This window comes from Stenella coeruleoalba, assembly GCF_951394435.1.
Source record: "Stenella coeruleoalba genome assembly, chromosome: 6".
NCBI lineage: Eukaryota > Metazoa > Chordata > Mammalia > Artiodactyla > Delphinidae > Stenella > Stenella coeruleoalba.
This window is the reverse complement of record NC_137151.1, coordinates 76,443,567-76,459,869: the sequence shown is the minus strand read 5'-3', so window position 1 is coordinate 76,459,869 and position 16,303 is coordinate 76,443,567. Positions and strand designations below refer to the sequence as shown.

The following is a 16,303-nucleotide window of genomic DNA, read 5'->3' as shown; positions in this document are numbered from 1 at the left end:
CCGATCAGGTCGATGACAAACTTTCACTTTGCTTTTATTCATTTATCCATCCAGTACATCTTCACTTAATTCATGTGTGTTGAACATCTATCATGTGCACATTTTTCTGTGGATATTTCTGTAGTCAACCCCTATGCTCCACGTGCCCAATCAATATATGTTTCCCTTCAATTTTGACAGGTATTATCATCTTAAATTTTAAATATTATATAATATTATGACAGAATATTTCCAGTTAAATACCGACATCTAGAAATAGATTCAGTGCCCTTCCAGACAGGAAGTAGGAGTTAAATACCAGTAGTTATAATGTCATGAATCAGGAAACTATGACAGGACAACAAAAATAAAACATCCCCTCCTGAGACCTTGTCAAGATCCTCTGGCAGATCAAGGCTGTCTGCTCTGCTCCCTAATTCATCCTACAAGTCTCTCATGCAATGAAAATTATACTTTGCAGAATTATTCCAAATGGATAGGTCTGTGAATATGTTATGCTTTCCTAGTCTGCCTTTGGGGATGGAAGATGCTTAATGAGAGGCTGGGGCCTATTCTACACACTGCAGACAACTCCTAGACTCTTACGGATGCTGAGTCAAAAATAAACTTCCATTATGTGCATACTCTATTTGACTTCATTCTCAATGAAGGGAAGCCGCTTCCCAGTTTGAGAAAAAGCAAAGATTACTACCAAAAATGGGGGGAAGGGAGTGGTAAAGATTCAGTAACTAACTTATCCCAAAAGTCCATTGATAGCAAAGATAAATAGGAAAAAGGTACCAAATATGACCTTTTATTCACCATTCACAGATGACTCATCAGCTCAGCAGACAACATATCGGACTCGTCATTGAATTTTATTTTCACTGAAGATGCATACATGAAAGGAAAGGGCTTGGACATTGGACCCAGGCAGACCTGACTTTGACTTGAGGTCCCATCTTCCATTCACTAGCTGAATAACTTTAGAAAAAGTCCTTGCAACTCTCTGAGTCACAGAGTCCTCATGTGTAAAGTAAGAACAATGCCAACCATGACCCACTGGTGTTTTGTGGAAAACAAGAAACATATATAGCAGTTCCTAACAATGTTTGAAGCAAGATAGGGTCTGCATTGATATTAGTTCCCCTTTCTTCCCCCATGTGTCTATGCAAAGCAAATTTGTTTTTGGCTTTGAAACATGAACTTTCTCCTCTCCCCCATCAGAATGCATTTTTCAAGCTGTCACAAATCTAAGAAGAGACACTAAGAAATGATTTCAAATAGAGGTATCCATTTAACATCGGAGTTTCTGGAAAGAAAAATTAATAATTATATGTTAAACTTCATTTTAATTATATTAACAGTGGAGATGCCAATTTTTTCTTGTGCTCTCCTTTTTTACGTTTCATATCTAAGTAAAACTGTATAATTTTCTTTTTCAGAAAGCCCTTGGGCTAAATGACAGGGTATGGGATCACTTCCAACTGCTATTCCTGATCTGCCCCTTAGCCTGTTCTTTAACAAGGCTGATAGGTCAAAGATAGAAATAAAATTCTCAAGTCTTGGCTCAGCTGGATCCTGTCCTTAATGTGCTGAGAGACTTTAAGATGTGTTTTACACTTTGCTGAGTGGGGGAGGGGTGGGTGGGGAGGGGAGAGGTGAGGAGAAGGTTTTATAAGAAATTTTTCTCCACGTAGTTTGGTCAGAGTACTGCAATCATTGTCATAAGCAAAAGGGAGAACAATATTGACAGAAAGGAGACCACTTTTATGTTGAGAAGGGAAGATGGCCTAGAGTTAAGTGAACGTCATTCGCTTTAAACTAAAAGTAATAGGCAACACGAGTTTTTCCAGGACTTCTGCTACCGTGGGGCTCACAAGTGTGTGTGTGTGTGTGTGTGTGTTTTGGGGGGAGTGGGTCACTAGCTCCCGGCCCCAGGTCCAACTCACCCAGCTGGAGCTGTTCGCACGTCCGCTCTGGGTTCTTTCCAATCCTGCATCTGTAAATCGCCCCAGGATTGACCACTGAAGTGTTGGCGAGCCAGCTGGCCGTGGGCGCCCCGACTACGAGCCTAAAGTGAGCAATGGGCACGTGCGCGCAGACGTGAGCCGTGCTGCCCACTGAACTCCGGGTCTTCACGGACTCCTCCGCCCACCACTCCGCGCACCCAACCCGCCACCCCAAACTCCAGGGCCTGGCGCCAGAACGCACCCCGGGTGCTGCCACCCCAAGATAAGTTAGTTTCCCGAGCACTTCTCTAGCGAGCTGGCCGTCGCAGGGTTCCCCTCCTGCCTCCCGCGGAGGGAGGAAAGTTTGAACCGGGCAGGGAATCCCTGAGGCGCCTTTCGCTCGCCGCTCTGAGATACCGAGGGCGCCGCCTCCGACCCCACTCACCATCGGTTCGCCCCGTGGCTGTGCAGCACCACCGAGTAGCCGAACAGGGTGTCGGCGGGGCCCTTGTAAACCATTGCGCTCTCGGTGTCCACGTTGTAGGGGCGCCCGGTCGGGACTCCCAAGCACAGCAGTAGCATCACCGCCTCCCATACGGCGGCCCCTCGCGGGCCCGGCCCGCACCTCGCTTCCGCAGCCATGCGCTCTCCGAGGGGAACATTCAACACCAAACGGCCACTGTCCGTCCCAAAGTTGCACGGGATGAGACGGTCGGCCAAGGGGAAGAGCGCCCCAAGAGAAGAGGATCAGCGTGTCCGGCGCCGGCAGGCGGGCGGGCGGGCGGGCGGGAGGAACGGGGGTGGGGGGGAGGGACAGAGGGAGGGAGGCGAAGTCAGGCAGCGGCGGGCGGAGCGATCAGAGGTGGCCGGGGATGTTGCGCGCTCGCCGGTCCCCACGCCCCGTTTCTGCAGTCTGGAGGTGCGGTGCTCACGTGGTCCCGGGGCGCGGGCCGCTGGGTGGGGTCCCGGGCGCAGTGCGGAGGCGCAGGACCCGATGCCGTCTCCCCGCGCGTGAGACTGTAGGGGGAGCTAGGGGACCTTGGCTGCGCAGAACGCGCGTCCAGGCCGGGGCCTCCTAGTCCCGGAGCACGGGATGACTCTGGGCTCCCGGGACTGCAAGAGTGGAGCCGGAAGGGGTCCGGGGCTTCGCCTTTTATCCGTGATTGAGGCCTAGATGTTAGCGGCGTGGCCCCAATCCGACCCGCGCGCGCCCCACTATGAACGCAGAGGCTCCTCGGCCTGCCCGGAGTAGCCCAAAGGCCGGCCACAAACCTGGGCGCCGGGAGGGACTGCGGCGGGGAACTGTCCTGATCTTTCGTTGATAGTTAAGCGGTATACCTGATTTTGGGGGCACAAGCAACCACTGGGCAGCCACAAATTAAACACAAAGCGCACTCCCTGAAGGCGCCCGATAAAGACGTTATGGTATATCACTTCAAGACTCAGAACCCTGCACTCTTCTATGCCCACTTCCTTCCTCCCCATACTTCCTCTTAAGTCCGGGCTGCTTGCTTGAGGAGCAGTGGCTCGAGCTGAAAGGCACAGGCGGGCAGTTTAGGTTGTGGCCGAGTCCAAGGGCGAGTCTGGGTTCAGGAAGCACTGTGACTTGCCTCACTTCAACGGATTCCTCCCTCCGGTTCTTGATGCTCCCCCTTCCCACGCATCCACTCAGTTCCCCCGGATACACCTGCCATCAGAGCTTAGACCCAGCTGAGGTCAAGAGTCAGGCATCATAATGAGCCTCTGAAAATGCGCTGGGGACCCACAGCACAACACACCTGAACTGGGTTTGAGTCTCGTCCTAATTAATCCAGGTGTGCCTCAGGTTTCTTTCTAGAGCAACCAGAGACAGCCATAGATAATTAGGCCGGTATTTGCAGGAGATGCAGGTACAGTTATTAATTATTACTGTTTGGAAAAAAAGAGAGAAAGAAACAGCATTCATCAAATGGTGTGTGTGTGCGCATGTGCATTAAAACCATACTGAAATAGCACCTCTGAAGTTGTAAAGGCAGACACGTAATTAAATTACTTGTTCACTCACTCAGCATATTCATTGCGCAGGCACTTTGCTAGGTCCACAGGATGCCACGGTGAACAAGGCAGGAGAAGCTTTCAGGAAAATTTTCAGCCAAGTGGTAGACAAACATTTACTAACTAGAGAAAGTTCTGGATGCTTTAGGGACAGTTAGAGTTGAAGGACAAGGAGGGTTGTTAGGCTAAGCACTTTGAGAGGAGGGATGCGGGACAGGGCGAGCAGGGCCAGGCAGAGGAACCAGAAGAGGCGGTCTTGGCTAGAGCAGTTAGCGGCTCCCACACAGGATCGTACAATATGAGGCTGAGTAGGGAGGCAGGGACACGCTGTGAACCTCCTAAGCCAGGCTAGGAGTGTTTATGCTGGAGCTAAAAGGAGGCTGTTGGAGAACTGGTCTGGATCAGCTGCGGGTTTCAGAAGCCCTCACACACCCTCAGGCACTGGCGGCGTCAGAGCCACTGATCTGAACCCCTACCTCTTTCTTTCCCTCCTTTCACCAGAATCTTACACAATGAAATCCACTCAACACAATTCTTTCACAGGATAACTAAGAGGAGAGTGGCCAGTAGAACACTTCATAGGGCAGGACCTAATTTCTGTGATGGTCATTATGGTTATGATTTCACTACATTTGCAGAAACAGCCACCCTTTATGATCTCATACACTATGGTAGCCCCGAGTTTTCTTCCTCCAAGGCTTAGAGAACAGTCCATGTTTCCTAAATTGGGAGAAATAAAGGGTATTTAACATTGCTATTACAGAGCCTGAAGATACTGCTCTAACCCCAATCAATTACTTTTGCAGGCAAGGGTGAGAATCAGGTGGGGGGTGGAGAGCATGTAGGCAGGAGAACAGAAAGACTTTTTCAGACTTCTCATGCCTATCACTCACTCTCAACTGAACCAAAATATTCAGTCATTCAATTAATGTGTCATTTGATTAATATGTTTCAAGTGCCCACTGTGTGCTAGGAGATGCGTTAAGGTCTCAAATAAAAGACAAAATACAAGTGATTTCTATCCTTGGTAAGAAGTCCTCCCCAGTAGAGAGGATTCTAATATGGGCTCACCCAATTTCTCAGCTGTTATCAAGAATGAGCATTTCTCCTTGAAAGGCTCTCTTTTCATGACACTTTTTGAGCCCTTCCCTCCTTTCTATCTGGCCACTCCGAGTTTCCTTTGCTGGCTTCTTTCCCTCCACCCTAAGTGTCGGAAAGGCCTACGGCTCCATTCTGAGCCCTCTTTCCTTCTCTTTCTCTCCTTCTTAAGAGCTCTAACCGATTTCCTGTATCTTTAAGTACCAACTAAATAATCCCGCTAAATACCACCATGATTCCCCAGTTCGTGTCTCCGGCCTGGACCTCTCTTCTCAGCTCCAGACCCATATGTTTTACTGCCTACCTGACATCTCTACTTGGATGTCTACTGGGCATGGCGCACGTAACACGTCTAACACTGAATTCTGACCCGTATCTCAATTATTCCTCCACTCAATCTTTCTTTCCCCAAAACAGCACTCCATCTGCCTGGTTGTTCAGACCAGAAACTTGGAAAGTAATTCTGAGTCCCCTCTCTCTCTCTGTTCCCCACATCTAATCCATCAGTAATTAAGTTCTATTGATCGACCTTCAGAATATATCTCCAGCTCATCGGTTTGATGAGCTTCTTCTGCCCTGCTACTACCCTCTTTCAAGTACGGTAATCTCATCTGAGCTCTTCAGGAATCCAAGACCTGATCTCCCTATTCATCCCATCCCCACATCATCGATTTTCTACATAGAAGCTAAAGTGAATTTTTAGAATTCTAAGTCAAATCATGCAGGCCACTCCCTTGCTTAAATCCTTTTTTTTTTTAAGACTTATTTATTTATTTTGGCCATGTCGCGTCTTAGTTGCGGCACGGGGGATCTTTCATTGCAGCACACAGGCTCTTCATTGTGGTGCGTGGGCTTCTCTCTAGTTGTGGTGCTCAGGCTCCAGGGCCCATGGCCTCTGTAGTTTTACATGAGCTCTAGTTGAGGCGCATGAGCTCAGTAGTTGTGGCTCGCAGGCTTAGTTGCCCTGCGGTATGTGGGATCTTAATTCCCTGACCAGGGATCGAACCCGCATCCCCTGCATTAAAGGTGGATTCTTTACTACTGGACCACCAGGGAAGTCTCTGCTTAAATCCTTTAAATAGTTTCCCATGCTCTTCTAGTACAAACCACACTTAACATGGCCTCCAAGGACTGGCCTCTTTGATCTGGCCTCTGAGTACATTGCCAGCTCACACTGGCTTTCCTTAAGTGCATCAAGGTTTTTTTCACTCTCTGTGCCCTTGCCCACATTGTTCCCTCTGCCTGAACACACAACCTCTGACTTCTCACATGATTCCTCTCTTTCTTCAGTCTCAGTTGAAAGATCTTCTTCTCACAGATGATTTTCCTGCCCATCCACTTAAAATAGGTCACCATATTGCAGACCATCCTGTTCATTCTCTTCATAGCTCTTTAATTTATAATCACAGGTGTCTTTACCTTTTCATTTTGTCTTCCTCTCTAGAGCACAAGGGCAGAACACATGTTGTGTTGTTACGTTATTCACCACTCTATCTCCAGCACCTGATACGCTGCCTGACCAACAGCATGTGTGCAGTCAGTATTTATGAATGGCCCTTGCATGATTTGGACTTTTAACATCACTAATGTCATAAACTGAAAGAAATCTGGATACTTATAAGTCTATGTTCATGCATTATGGATGTGTCCTTTGGCAGATTCAAAGATATACTTTGCAAGTATACAAAACATGGGTCTTACTCTTAATCAGCTTATAATTTATAAGGAGAGATATGATATGCCTTGAGAAAAAGAAAAGAAAAAGCAACCAGAAAAGAAGAGTTGGAATAGGGAGGGAGAGGAGAATGTGTTTGGATAATGCTGGCTGGGTTCTAGAGATGAGTCTGAGATATTGGTGGAACATCCATAGACATGTCTAGCAAGTAGTTTTTAAGATTTTTTAAAAAAGCTTTTTTATGTTTTCTTTAATAGATATTTTTAAATTACCAAAGTAAAGCATGTAACATGTAAAACAAGTAGTGATGCATAAAGAATATATTTGCGATCTCTTCCTGCCTCCCTCTAACCCAACCTTCTGAAGTGTTCCCTTTCCCCAAGTAAAACAACTGCTTCCAAGTGCTTGTCTCAAGGTCTGCTCTTGGGGGATCTGAGCTACGACATAGGAGATAATTTTTTTCACAGTAGTAAGGTTCCCAACATGAAACAAAAAGCTCTTTTACCCTGATTGGTAATATTAGTCCAAATTTCCTGATGCTTGAATATAAATATAAACAACCAGGTTCCTTTTTAAAGAAACATGAAATAATGCTTCTCCTCGTTATAAGAGTTCTGAAATCTGCTGAGAAACTGTGTAAAACATACCTCAGAATCCCCAACCCTGGAAGACCTGGAGACTGGGGCATTTATCCAAGGACTCACCCTCTACTGGTGGAGAGCTAACCTTGCCACACTTACAGGTTGCACCTGTTCACAGGCAAGCATGTTCCCAAATGCCAGAGGAGTCCTCAGTGGGAGATGAGGGACAAAGGCACCTGAGCAGGGAAGCTGCCAACCTTCGGAAACTGTACTGGGCAGGGGAGCTCTGGGAGCTCAGGTGGCCCAAGGGGCGGGGGGCATCGACAGCATTGGCCACAACTGCCAATCAAAACCATACACGGTTTGTGAGTGTTACTCAAGCTTGGTTTTTGATCTCTTAAGTTTTCTCTGGTTGGCTGGGAAAACGAGTCAATGTGGATAATGCACTTTAATGCAGTACTTAGAACATAATCGATACTGAAAATAATAGTAGCCCTTTCTCCTTCATCCTTCTTTTCTTCTCGTATCATCATCATTAATGATGCAATCTGTACAGAAATAAACTACCAACGGAAATAAACTCTGTATAGAAATCTGAGTTCAGTGCCAATGACTCATGTGGAAGGTTTTAAGTTAATAAAAGGCATTTTCTGTCTCTATTTGCTTCTGTTTATTTATTCACTCATTCAACAAATATTTATTGAACACCTATTACGTATAACTGAGAGATGTTATGCATAACATGGCAGACAGATTTGGGATTCTTTTCCTCTTGATACTCTTATCCCCTTGTCACTTTTCAGTACATTGACATACATAAGCAGATGCTTTTTTCTACAACTATGAATACATCATTTCCCTTTCAGAGACCCTTAATGGCTCCTCCCCCAATTCAACCCAATTAAGTTAGAATTTCTTGCCTGGGGCCTAATACCCTCCATGCTGGGCCTCAAACTTTCTTTCAACCCATCCCAAACACAGCCTATTTTTCCTTCCCTCTGGAAATGTTCCCTCTAGTTTGGGAAATGAACAGATCAAGAAATAACTATTTGAGCCAGTAGGTACCAAATACCATACAAAATGGTGCCTAACAGAGAAATTCAACAGACAAGTTTCTTCTGGCTGGATTATTCGGGGCAATTTTTCTGGAATAGAAGGACAATTTTGAGAAATTTCACTTTTTATCAGTCTTTTTTACAACTCCTGAAACTACTGATACTTTATAACTTCTTAAACTAAGTCTATTTCATGCTTCAGTTCAGAAGAAGAAACAACTGCTTCTCTTGTTACAGTGTATAAAGGACCTGGTATAAAACCATTCTCCCCTCAGAGCACATAGTTATTATGTGACAACATTCTATCTCATAAGTAATCTGATCTGGAAGATTGGATTTGTGCACTGGAATGATTTAACAACTGGTCCATGCAAGATCTCAAAGGTTCACAAGACACACAGTTTACAGCATCACTCTCTCCTATTATCAGAGGTTAGAGTCCATGTAAAAGGGCTATACAACAGCTTCTTATCTGAAGCCTTTCATACGCATGACCTCATCTTGAAAAACCGAGTTCCTAGGCACTTTAGAAAAAGACATGGTAAATAAACAGTGTAAAATTGATTAATCATGGGTAACGTTTTATCACACAACAAACATTTATGTACACATATCCCGAGTACTCTGAGGATACAAAAAGTTAAAGATGTGCTCTTATTCTTGAATAGCTGGCAATCTAGATAGATAGATAAATCTGCCAATTTAATTTAGATAGACAACACATGCAGACCTCAAACCAGAAAACAATTTCAAAGCAATTTACAAAATATGTTGTGAATATAGCAAAAGCTATATAATGCAATTGTGATGCTTTCAGAATAGCAAAAGGTTTTGTTGGGGGACTAAAAGAAATAAATTTAATCTTACACTTATGTTTCTTTTGTTTTGTTTTCTTTTTTAAAAAAAATCAGAGCAAACTGGGGGAACACAGAGATTAGTCTTTGTAGACTAGATAAAAGAGATAAGAAAACATCAGAAACTAAAATATCATCAGTAAATAGGAGGAATGTAAACAGTGGAAAGAGGCTACACCACTTTGTAAGGACAATAGTGCAAAATAAGAGAAATAATTTAATGCACCAAAGTTCCCTGAATTACTTAAAATCCCAAAGAAACTTTGGGAAAATAATTATAATTTGGATTAGTAAAACGTAATGAATAATACTACAAATACGAAAATAATTTCAGCTCTATCTCACATCTATGCATTGGAAGTCAGCAGACAGCTTGGATATTCTATTTTTGGAGCACACTGAAAAGCTTTGTTTATAACAGTTGCACAGTATATTGACCCAATAAAGTAAATTCCCTCTGTTTACAGAAACTTAAAAAACTATTTTGGTTTTAAAACCACATGCTGTTCATAAGGAACTCATCAGAATTGTAGATGAAAGTGAAAAAAAAAAATCTCAGACCCATATTTTTTATTCTGGCCAAAGGATGGTAATACTAATTCAATACAATTATATATATATATTATATATATATATATATATATAATATATATATGGTGGATTGTAGAACTACTTCTTACTCTTTTCATTGCTTCACGTAAAAATCAGTAAGCTTTATAAAAACCAGTTTTAGAAACCATACAGGGATTTAGGAGACATGAAACTGATAATGGAACTGCCCTTATATTTTTACAGCTTTTTTTTTAATCCATCTTTATTGGAGTATAATTGCTTCACAATGCCGTGTCAGTTTCTGTTGTACAACAAAGTGAATCAGCCATATGCATACATATATCCCCATACCCCCTCCCTCTTGTGTCTCCCTCCCTCCTACCCTCCCTATCCCACCCCTCTAGGTGGTCACAAAGCACTGAGCTGATCTCCCTGTGCTATGCGGCTCCTTCCCACTAGAGCTAGCTATTTTATTAAACTGAAAGGGTTCACTTAGATTGTCTCTAAAGTTTTCCACTCTCCAAATGTTATTGTTTTAAGTTACCATTCACAACCAGAGAATCCTGTTCTTACAGAGCCTGCAGTAGGAATCAAAAAGCACACACAGACAAATAGGCAGGTGAAGGGCATTCAATTCAGTTGCTAATTCTTTTCGAGAAGGTGAGATGAGCAACTGCAAGGAGAAAAATATGAATCTTGAATAAATGTCAACTCTACATGTCTATATGTCAATGTCTATAATTGGATATCTTATCTATCTATCATTTATCTTATCATATGCTGGCTTAGTTAAGTATATGCAAATAGAGAAGTTTAACTCATATATGTGTCTTCTGATAAATGAGCAAAAAGTAAATTGTGCTTGTGTGGGTCTTTATAATTTACAAAGTATATTTTCCAAGCTGTGCTAAAGTAGATGTGAAGTAATTATCAATAAAGCTTGTATGGTGCAAAAGGAAATAATACAAAATGCAACATGGTAGCCAAGGCTACATTTTTTAATTAAAAACCAAAACCAAAAATAAAACCCCATGGGGACATGATTTTCATCAGAGGCTTAATCTGGAATTTCTTCATCTCATCTATAAGTGAGCAAGTAAGAGCAGTACTGCAAAACTCAGAGATGAAGTGTCAAAAGTCTAGACAGATCACAGACAGACCTCAGGGACAGGGAGAACCGCAAAGACAGAGCATTCCTGGAGTAGTACAGACCTGATTAAAATGATTTTGCAGTGTAATTGGAAAACACTGGAACCTCTGTTATTAGAGATTGGGCTTTGAGTGAAAAACTGATAAGTCTCTGTATTTAGAATGAACTGTCTTTTTTTCAATTAATTTTTTTTATTAGAGTATAGTTGATTTACAACATTGTGTTAGTTTCTGCTGTACAGCAAAGTGAGTCAGTTATACATATACATATATCCACTCTTTTTTAGATTCTATTCCCATAAAGGTTATTACAGAGTACTGAATAGAGGTCCCTGTGCTATACAGTAGGTTCTTATTAGTTATCTATTTTATATATAGCAGTGTGTATATGTCAATCCCAGTCTCCCAATTTATCCCTTCCCCCCTTTTCCCCCTTGGTAACCATAAGTTTGTTTTCTACATGTGTGACTCAATTTCTGTTTTGTAAATAGGTTCTAGAATGAACTGTCTTCTAAAAGGAAGTGCACCTCAGGTCCTATTAATGTGATACAAGTACAAACCAGGGCATGGAGGTAAAGGATGTACAGGAAGCAGGTCAAAGAACAGATAAGAAACAGCATTGACCATGCCAGTAAGAATTTTCTTGGCCACGACTGGGTAAAGATTATTACTGATTCTTCAGGGAGGACAGATTGAAAATTACTATCTGAAGTCTAACCTAGCTGATTTTTAAAACTTAGTAGTACCGTAAGTCACATGTAGTTCACATTACTCTGTGAGTTTAGTCAATCCCAGCTGATGTTTTATTACTAGTGCAAAGTACTGAGATGCCAGCTTTAATTATACCTAAAGCATCTTGACTAAAAATTACAGTCACTACTCTGCTGCCTAGAATACATACCAGTTAAGTAGGAGGTAATGTTATTTTACCAAGGCTCATTCCTGACTACTTAAATACTTTATATTATAGGTTTACATACTCTAAGTTTATTGATCCTTAGAAGAAAATACTGTTAGGTAGAATGATTTATTTCATTTTAGAATAATTTATTTCATTTAAAATACTGTTAGGTAGGATGATTTATTTCATTTAGAGGTGAGGCAATGGCTTCCAAAGTGTTAAGGGCTTGCTCAAGGTGAGGGACTACATTCCCGACCCTTTCATATTCCCTTACAAGGAAACTGGATTGGCTTATCTAGAAAGACTGCTATCAGAATGGGTGCCAGGGCTTGGGTCTCTGGGAACAGAACTGGGCAAAAAATAGGAAGACCTTCTTAAAGTCTGAGTTAGAGAAACCAAGATGAATCCATTTAACCAAAGAACAGAAGTGGGGAAAGAAGAAAGCAGAGCTAAGGTTCAGGAAACAGGCAGACTGACAAAACAGGAGCAGGTCCAAATGGTCCTGGGCCATTGCTGTGAACAGAGCGGAAGCATGTATGGCTTGTCTCGACTGGCTTTAACATCTTAAAGATATGGAGATTGCCCAGGGAGGATGTTACAGTATTAAGTGACTGAGATAGAATTCAAGGACGGGTCTGCAATTCAAATGTACTATTTTTTTTAAAGTATTTCTTTCCAACATACCCCAGTGCCTATGCTATCTGTGTATACAGAGGAGAAGCTCAGTATCTGAAGACATCTGAAAAAGAGTCTACTCTGAGTAATCATCCCTGATTCCACCAAGAAACCATGCCTTTAAATGTTGGCAGTACCTACTTGTTTAATTGCTAGCTTAGTTGATTTCAGATTCACAACTTTCCCCTTGTTTTCCTTGTAAACTAAGGAAGCCTTAGGAAAGCAGACTCTGAACCACTCTCTCTGTCAAGGCAGTTTTGAGAAGCGACTCTGCCTAGCCTAGTGCTCTTCATGTACAATAAGGGTCAGGAATCGGAAATGAGGCTGAAGGAATGAAATTGAAGAGAATGATTTTCTAGATCCATGGAAGTCAGATCTTAATAATGAAACTTTATTAAAAATAATTCCTGGAGTACCTGACCTACCTACGTTCAGGTATAAATGTAAAACTGAATCTATTTCAACCTTCGTTCAGAATAATTTTCAGGTTATTGGCACTTAAGACATAATTATCCCTTGTAACAACGGGGTAATTGTTACTGCCAATAATTAGGGGTGGGCTATACTAACATTTAATTGAACTCCAATAAGTTAATAGTATAAAGACTGCACTCCAAGGCTTCAGCAAGCTTGCATAACTCATTAGGGGCAGTGGACATGGGCCCTGCAGTAGACAGAGCAAGGTCTGGGTGGGAACGATCCAAATCTTATCACATTGCTCTTCTACAGCTGTCACTTCTACAGGCCTCACCTTCTATTCAGACATGGAAAAAGTTACTATATGGCTTTCAGCCGTTAAGTGATTTTGGAAGTGTTCATAAATCTTTATGAAATCCAATTCAGTTTCCAACTAGGAACGGTTTAGGAAATGGGCAGAAACACTTTCATAGCTCCACCGAAAAATCTTCATTGAGTCAAATGAAATTTTAGCGGCTTGACTGCAAAGAATCCTTGCTTTGGGATCAATGTCCATATTGACAGCAGTTGCTGCCAATGGACATTTTAGCAACTTGGACTCCTTCAGGCAGTTTATAAAATAAAAACAATAGAGCAGAACGAGGGTGGGGCAGGATAAACCTTTTCCACTGCCCTCATAACAGACTCTCATTCTAAACCACACTGTCAATAGCATCAGACTATTTTTTTTTTAAGAAAGAACTGGAAATTTTTATTCGAGCCAAATATGAGGATTATAACCCGGGAAGAGCATCTCAGAAAGCTCTGAGGACTGTTCCGCCGGCTAGAAGTCAAGACACAGTTTATATAAGTTTTTTTTTTTTATAAATTTATTTATTTTATTCGTTTAGTTTTGGCTGCATTGGGTCTTCGATGCTGCGCATGCACTTTTCTCTAGTTGTGGCGAGCAGGGGCTACTCTTCGTTGCGGTGCACGGGCTCTAGGCGCACGGGCTTCAATAGTTGTGGCTCGCAGGCTCAGTAGTTGTGGCTTGTGGGCTCTAGAGCGCAGGCTCAGTAGCTGTGGCACACAGACTTCATTGTTCCGCGGCATGTGGGATCTTCCCGGACCAGGGCTTGAACCCGTGTCCCCTGCATTGGCAGGCGGATTCTTAACCACTGTGCCACCAGGGAAGCCCCTATATAAGTTTTTTGAGACGGGGGGCTGTATATCGACGAGGTATTATTGACAGTTTACATGATCCATATCTAAGTACCATTGTGGTGGGTCATGTGACCCCCTACAAGATCAAGAAGGAATGCTATATTCCAAGGAGTTGTCCTGTTGCTTCCGGGAGAATGTTGCTCTTTATGGCTGAGTATGCATTCCCGCCAATGGGAGAGGCCTGGTCAATGCACAATGCACGATGGATGGGGGTAGACAGGCAGCCAAACGGCAGAGAAGAACCTTCATGTTTAAATTTTTCTTGTCTTGCCACAAAATAGGAACTTTATTTCACACCAGTGACCCCTGAATACATGGGAAGCCACAGGCAAAGCCCTGCATGTCTGTTTTTTTTAAGCCAGGAGAACTGTCTTAAAAAAAAAAATCCCAGATTTCATAACTTCATTAGATAGTCCTTCACTAAAAGGACTTCCGAACAGCTTTTCAATTGAATTTAGGGGAATTCCTTGTTTTTCACAAGAGAGAACTCAGCAAAAAGAGACGAGATGTACACGGGCTAGGGATATTGTTTGAAGTGAGATGGTAGTGTGGCTAGTAAACAACATCAAAAGGTCTCCTAAATGGGAATTGAAGTGAAAAGAGAAACATCTGTCTGAGGGTAAGCCTTCTTCTTCTTTTATGTTCCTCTGTATTTGTAACTCAGATGTCTGTTCACAGATAAAATCTGCCTTCTTCTTTTGGAACCTCCCTGACCACTTGTCAGTGCCCATATCTTAGGAGATCTGCTTCCTCTCAGGTTCCCCCATCACAAGAATGACTCTGATATCCTTCCTTCAGCAGTCCATGCTGGAATGCCGTCCAGTCTCATTTTAAACCTGGATTGGTCACGATAAACTTGAGGCATCAACAAGTAAACTACAGACAAGTTCCCTGTTTTCCTTGAACTCATCCCATGCCTGTATATTCATTCTCTCTCTCAGTGAATATTTACTGACACCTACTCTCTGTCAGGCACTGTGCTCAGAGCTACAAAAATAAACATAATTAAGACAGGTTGCCACACTCCAGGAAATTACAGTAGATACACATGAGATTACCATGAAACAAATAAAGAACTACATTTTTTTAAAGTGCAATACTCCATGTAGGAACAAAGAAAGGAGTAGTCAGTTCTGAGACTCAGAAAAAGCTTTATCTCAAGGGGGACATCTCCATTGACTCTTTCAATATGATTAGGTGCTTCCTGGATGGGTTGGTGGCACAACAGGACTGCATGAAGTTACGTGGTACAGTTAGGGAACGTTAGGCATGTGGCATAGAGCAGGGAATGGTAGGAAAAGATGCAGAAGAGGTAGTCAGGGTTTAGATCATGGAAACCTCATTGTCATGTTAAGTAGGATGAATTTTTGCTACATTCAGAAAAATATTTTATGCAATACCATAATATGCCTAGAGAGATTGGAGTGATAGAAAATCAGATGCAGATAGTTTAATCAAATGACTGATGTATTAAAATAGGAGAGAAATGCCAAGAGCCTGAATTAAATCTTAAAAGGCTAAAGAGGAAGGAATGGAGGCGAGGGCAAGGGAGGAATTGAGCATGGTTTCACAGTTCTGGGGTGACTGGGTGCTGCCATTCATTGTGATAAAGTGTGAAGGAGGGGAGCCTTTCAGATGGGAAGATAATCACAGCAGGGGTGGTTGTGCTGAATCTGAATTTTCTGAGAGACATCCAAGTGAATGTTCTAGAGACAACTAGATAGACAATTTTGGGACTCAGGAGAGACACTTATGCTACAGATATTATTTCGGTAGCATCATTAATATAAAGATGGACAATGGAGAGCATGTGTGAAGAGAATAAAACAGAGCTTTGAAAGAATCTTGAAGGATACCAAAGTTTGGGGTCACGCAGATGAAAAGCAAGCCACAATCGGTCTATGAAGGAATCATCAGAGAGGTGAGAGAACCAGGGACATGTCATGTCTCAGATGACCAAGAGGACGGCTCCCTCTGAATGTTGCTTTTTCCATATGGCTGGTTTCCTCAATTCCCTACCCACTTTTTCCACCAGCATAGGCCTCATTTTCTTTCTCCCTGGTTACTATTGGGTTGGGTTTCGTAACATCTTACGGCAAAACCCGAACAAACTTTTGGGCCAACCCAATACCAGACAGCAAGCCCTCTCTCAAGTCTCGACTCTACCAGCCTTAGTTC

General features: G+C 42.7%; 1 protein-coding gene across 11 annotated transcripts in view; it reads right to left on the bottom strand.

Annotated features, from left to right (window-relative positions):
• ITGA4 (integrin subunit alpha 4) overlaps nucleotides 1-16,303 on the bottom strand; it is a 463,364-nt gene that overhangs the window by 82,165 nt on the left and 364,896 nt on the right. For 3 of the 11 annotated variants that reach the window (XR_013828687.1, XM_079924110.1, XM_079924111.1), the window contains exons 1-2: nucleotides 2,377-2,678; nucleotides 1,932-2,053 (exon numbers count right to left, since the gene is read on the bottom strand). The exons of 7 other annotated variants lie outside the window; for them this stretch is intronic. Coding sequence is in view for 2 of the 4 variants with exons in the window: in XM_079924110.1 (XP_079780236.1) it covers nucleotides 1,932-2,053; nucleotides 2,377-2,573 (319 nt within the window). In the remaining 2 variants the exon portion in view is untranslated. Of the gene's footprint in view, nucleotides 1-1,931; nucleotides 2,054-2,376; nucleotides 2,679-16,303 lie in introns of those variants that run through there. One more of the 11 variants, XM_079924119.1, reaches the window with a different exon arrangement.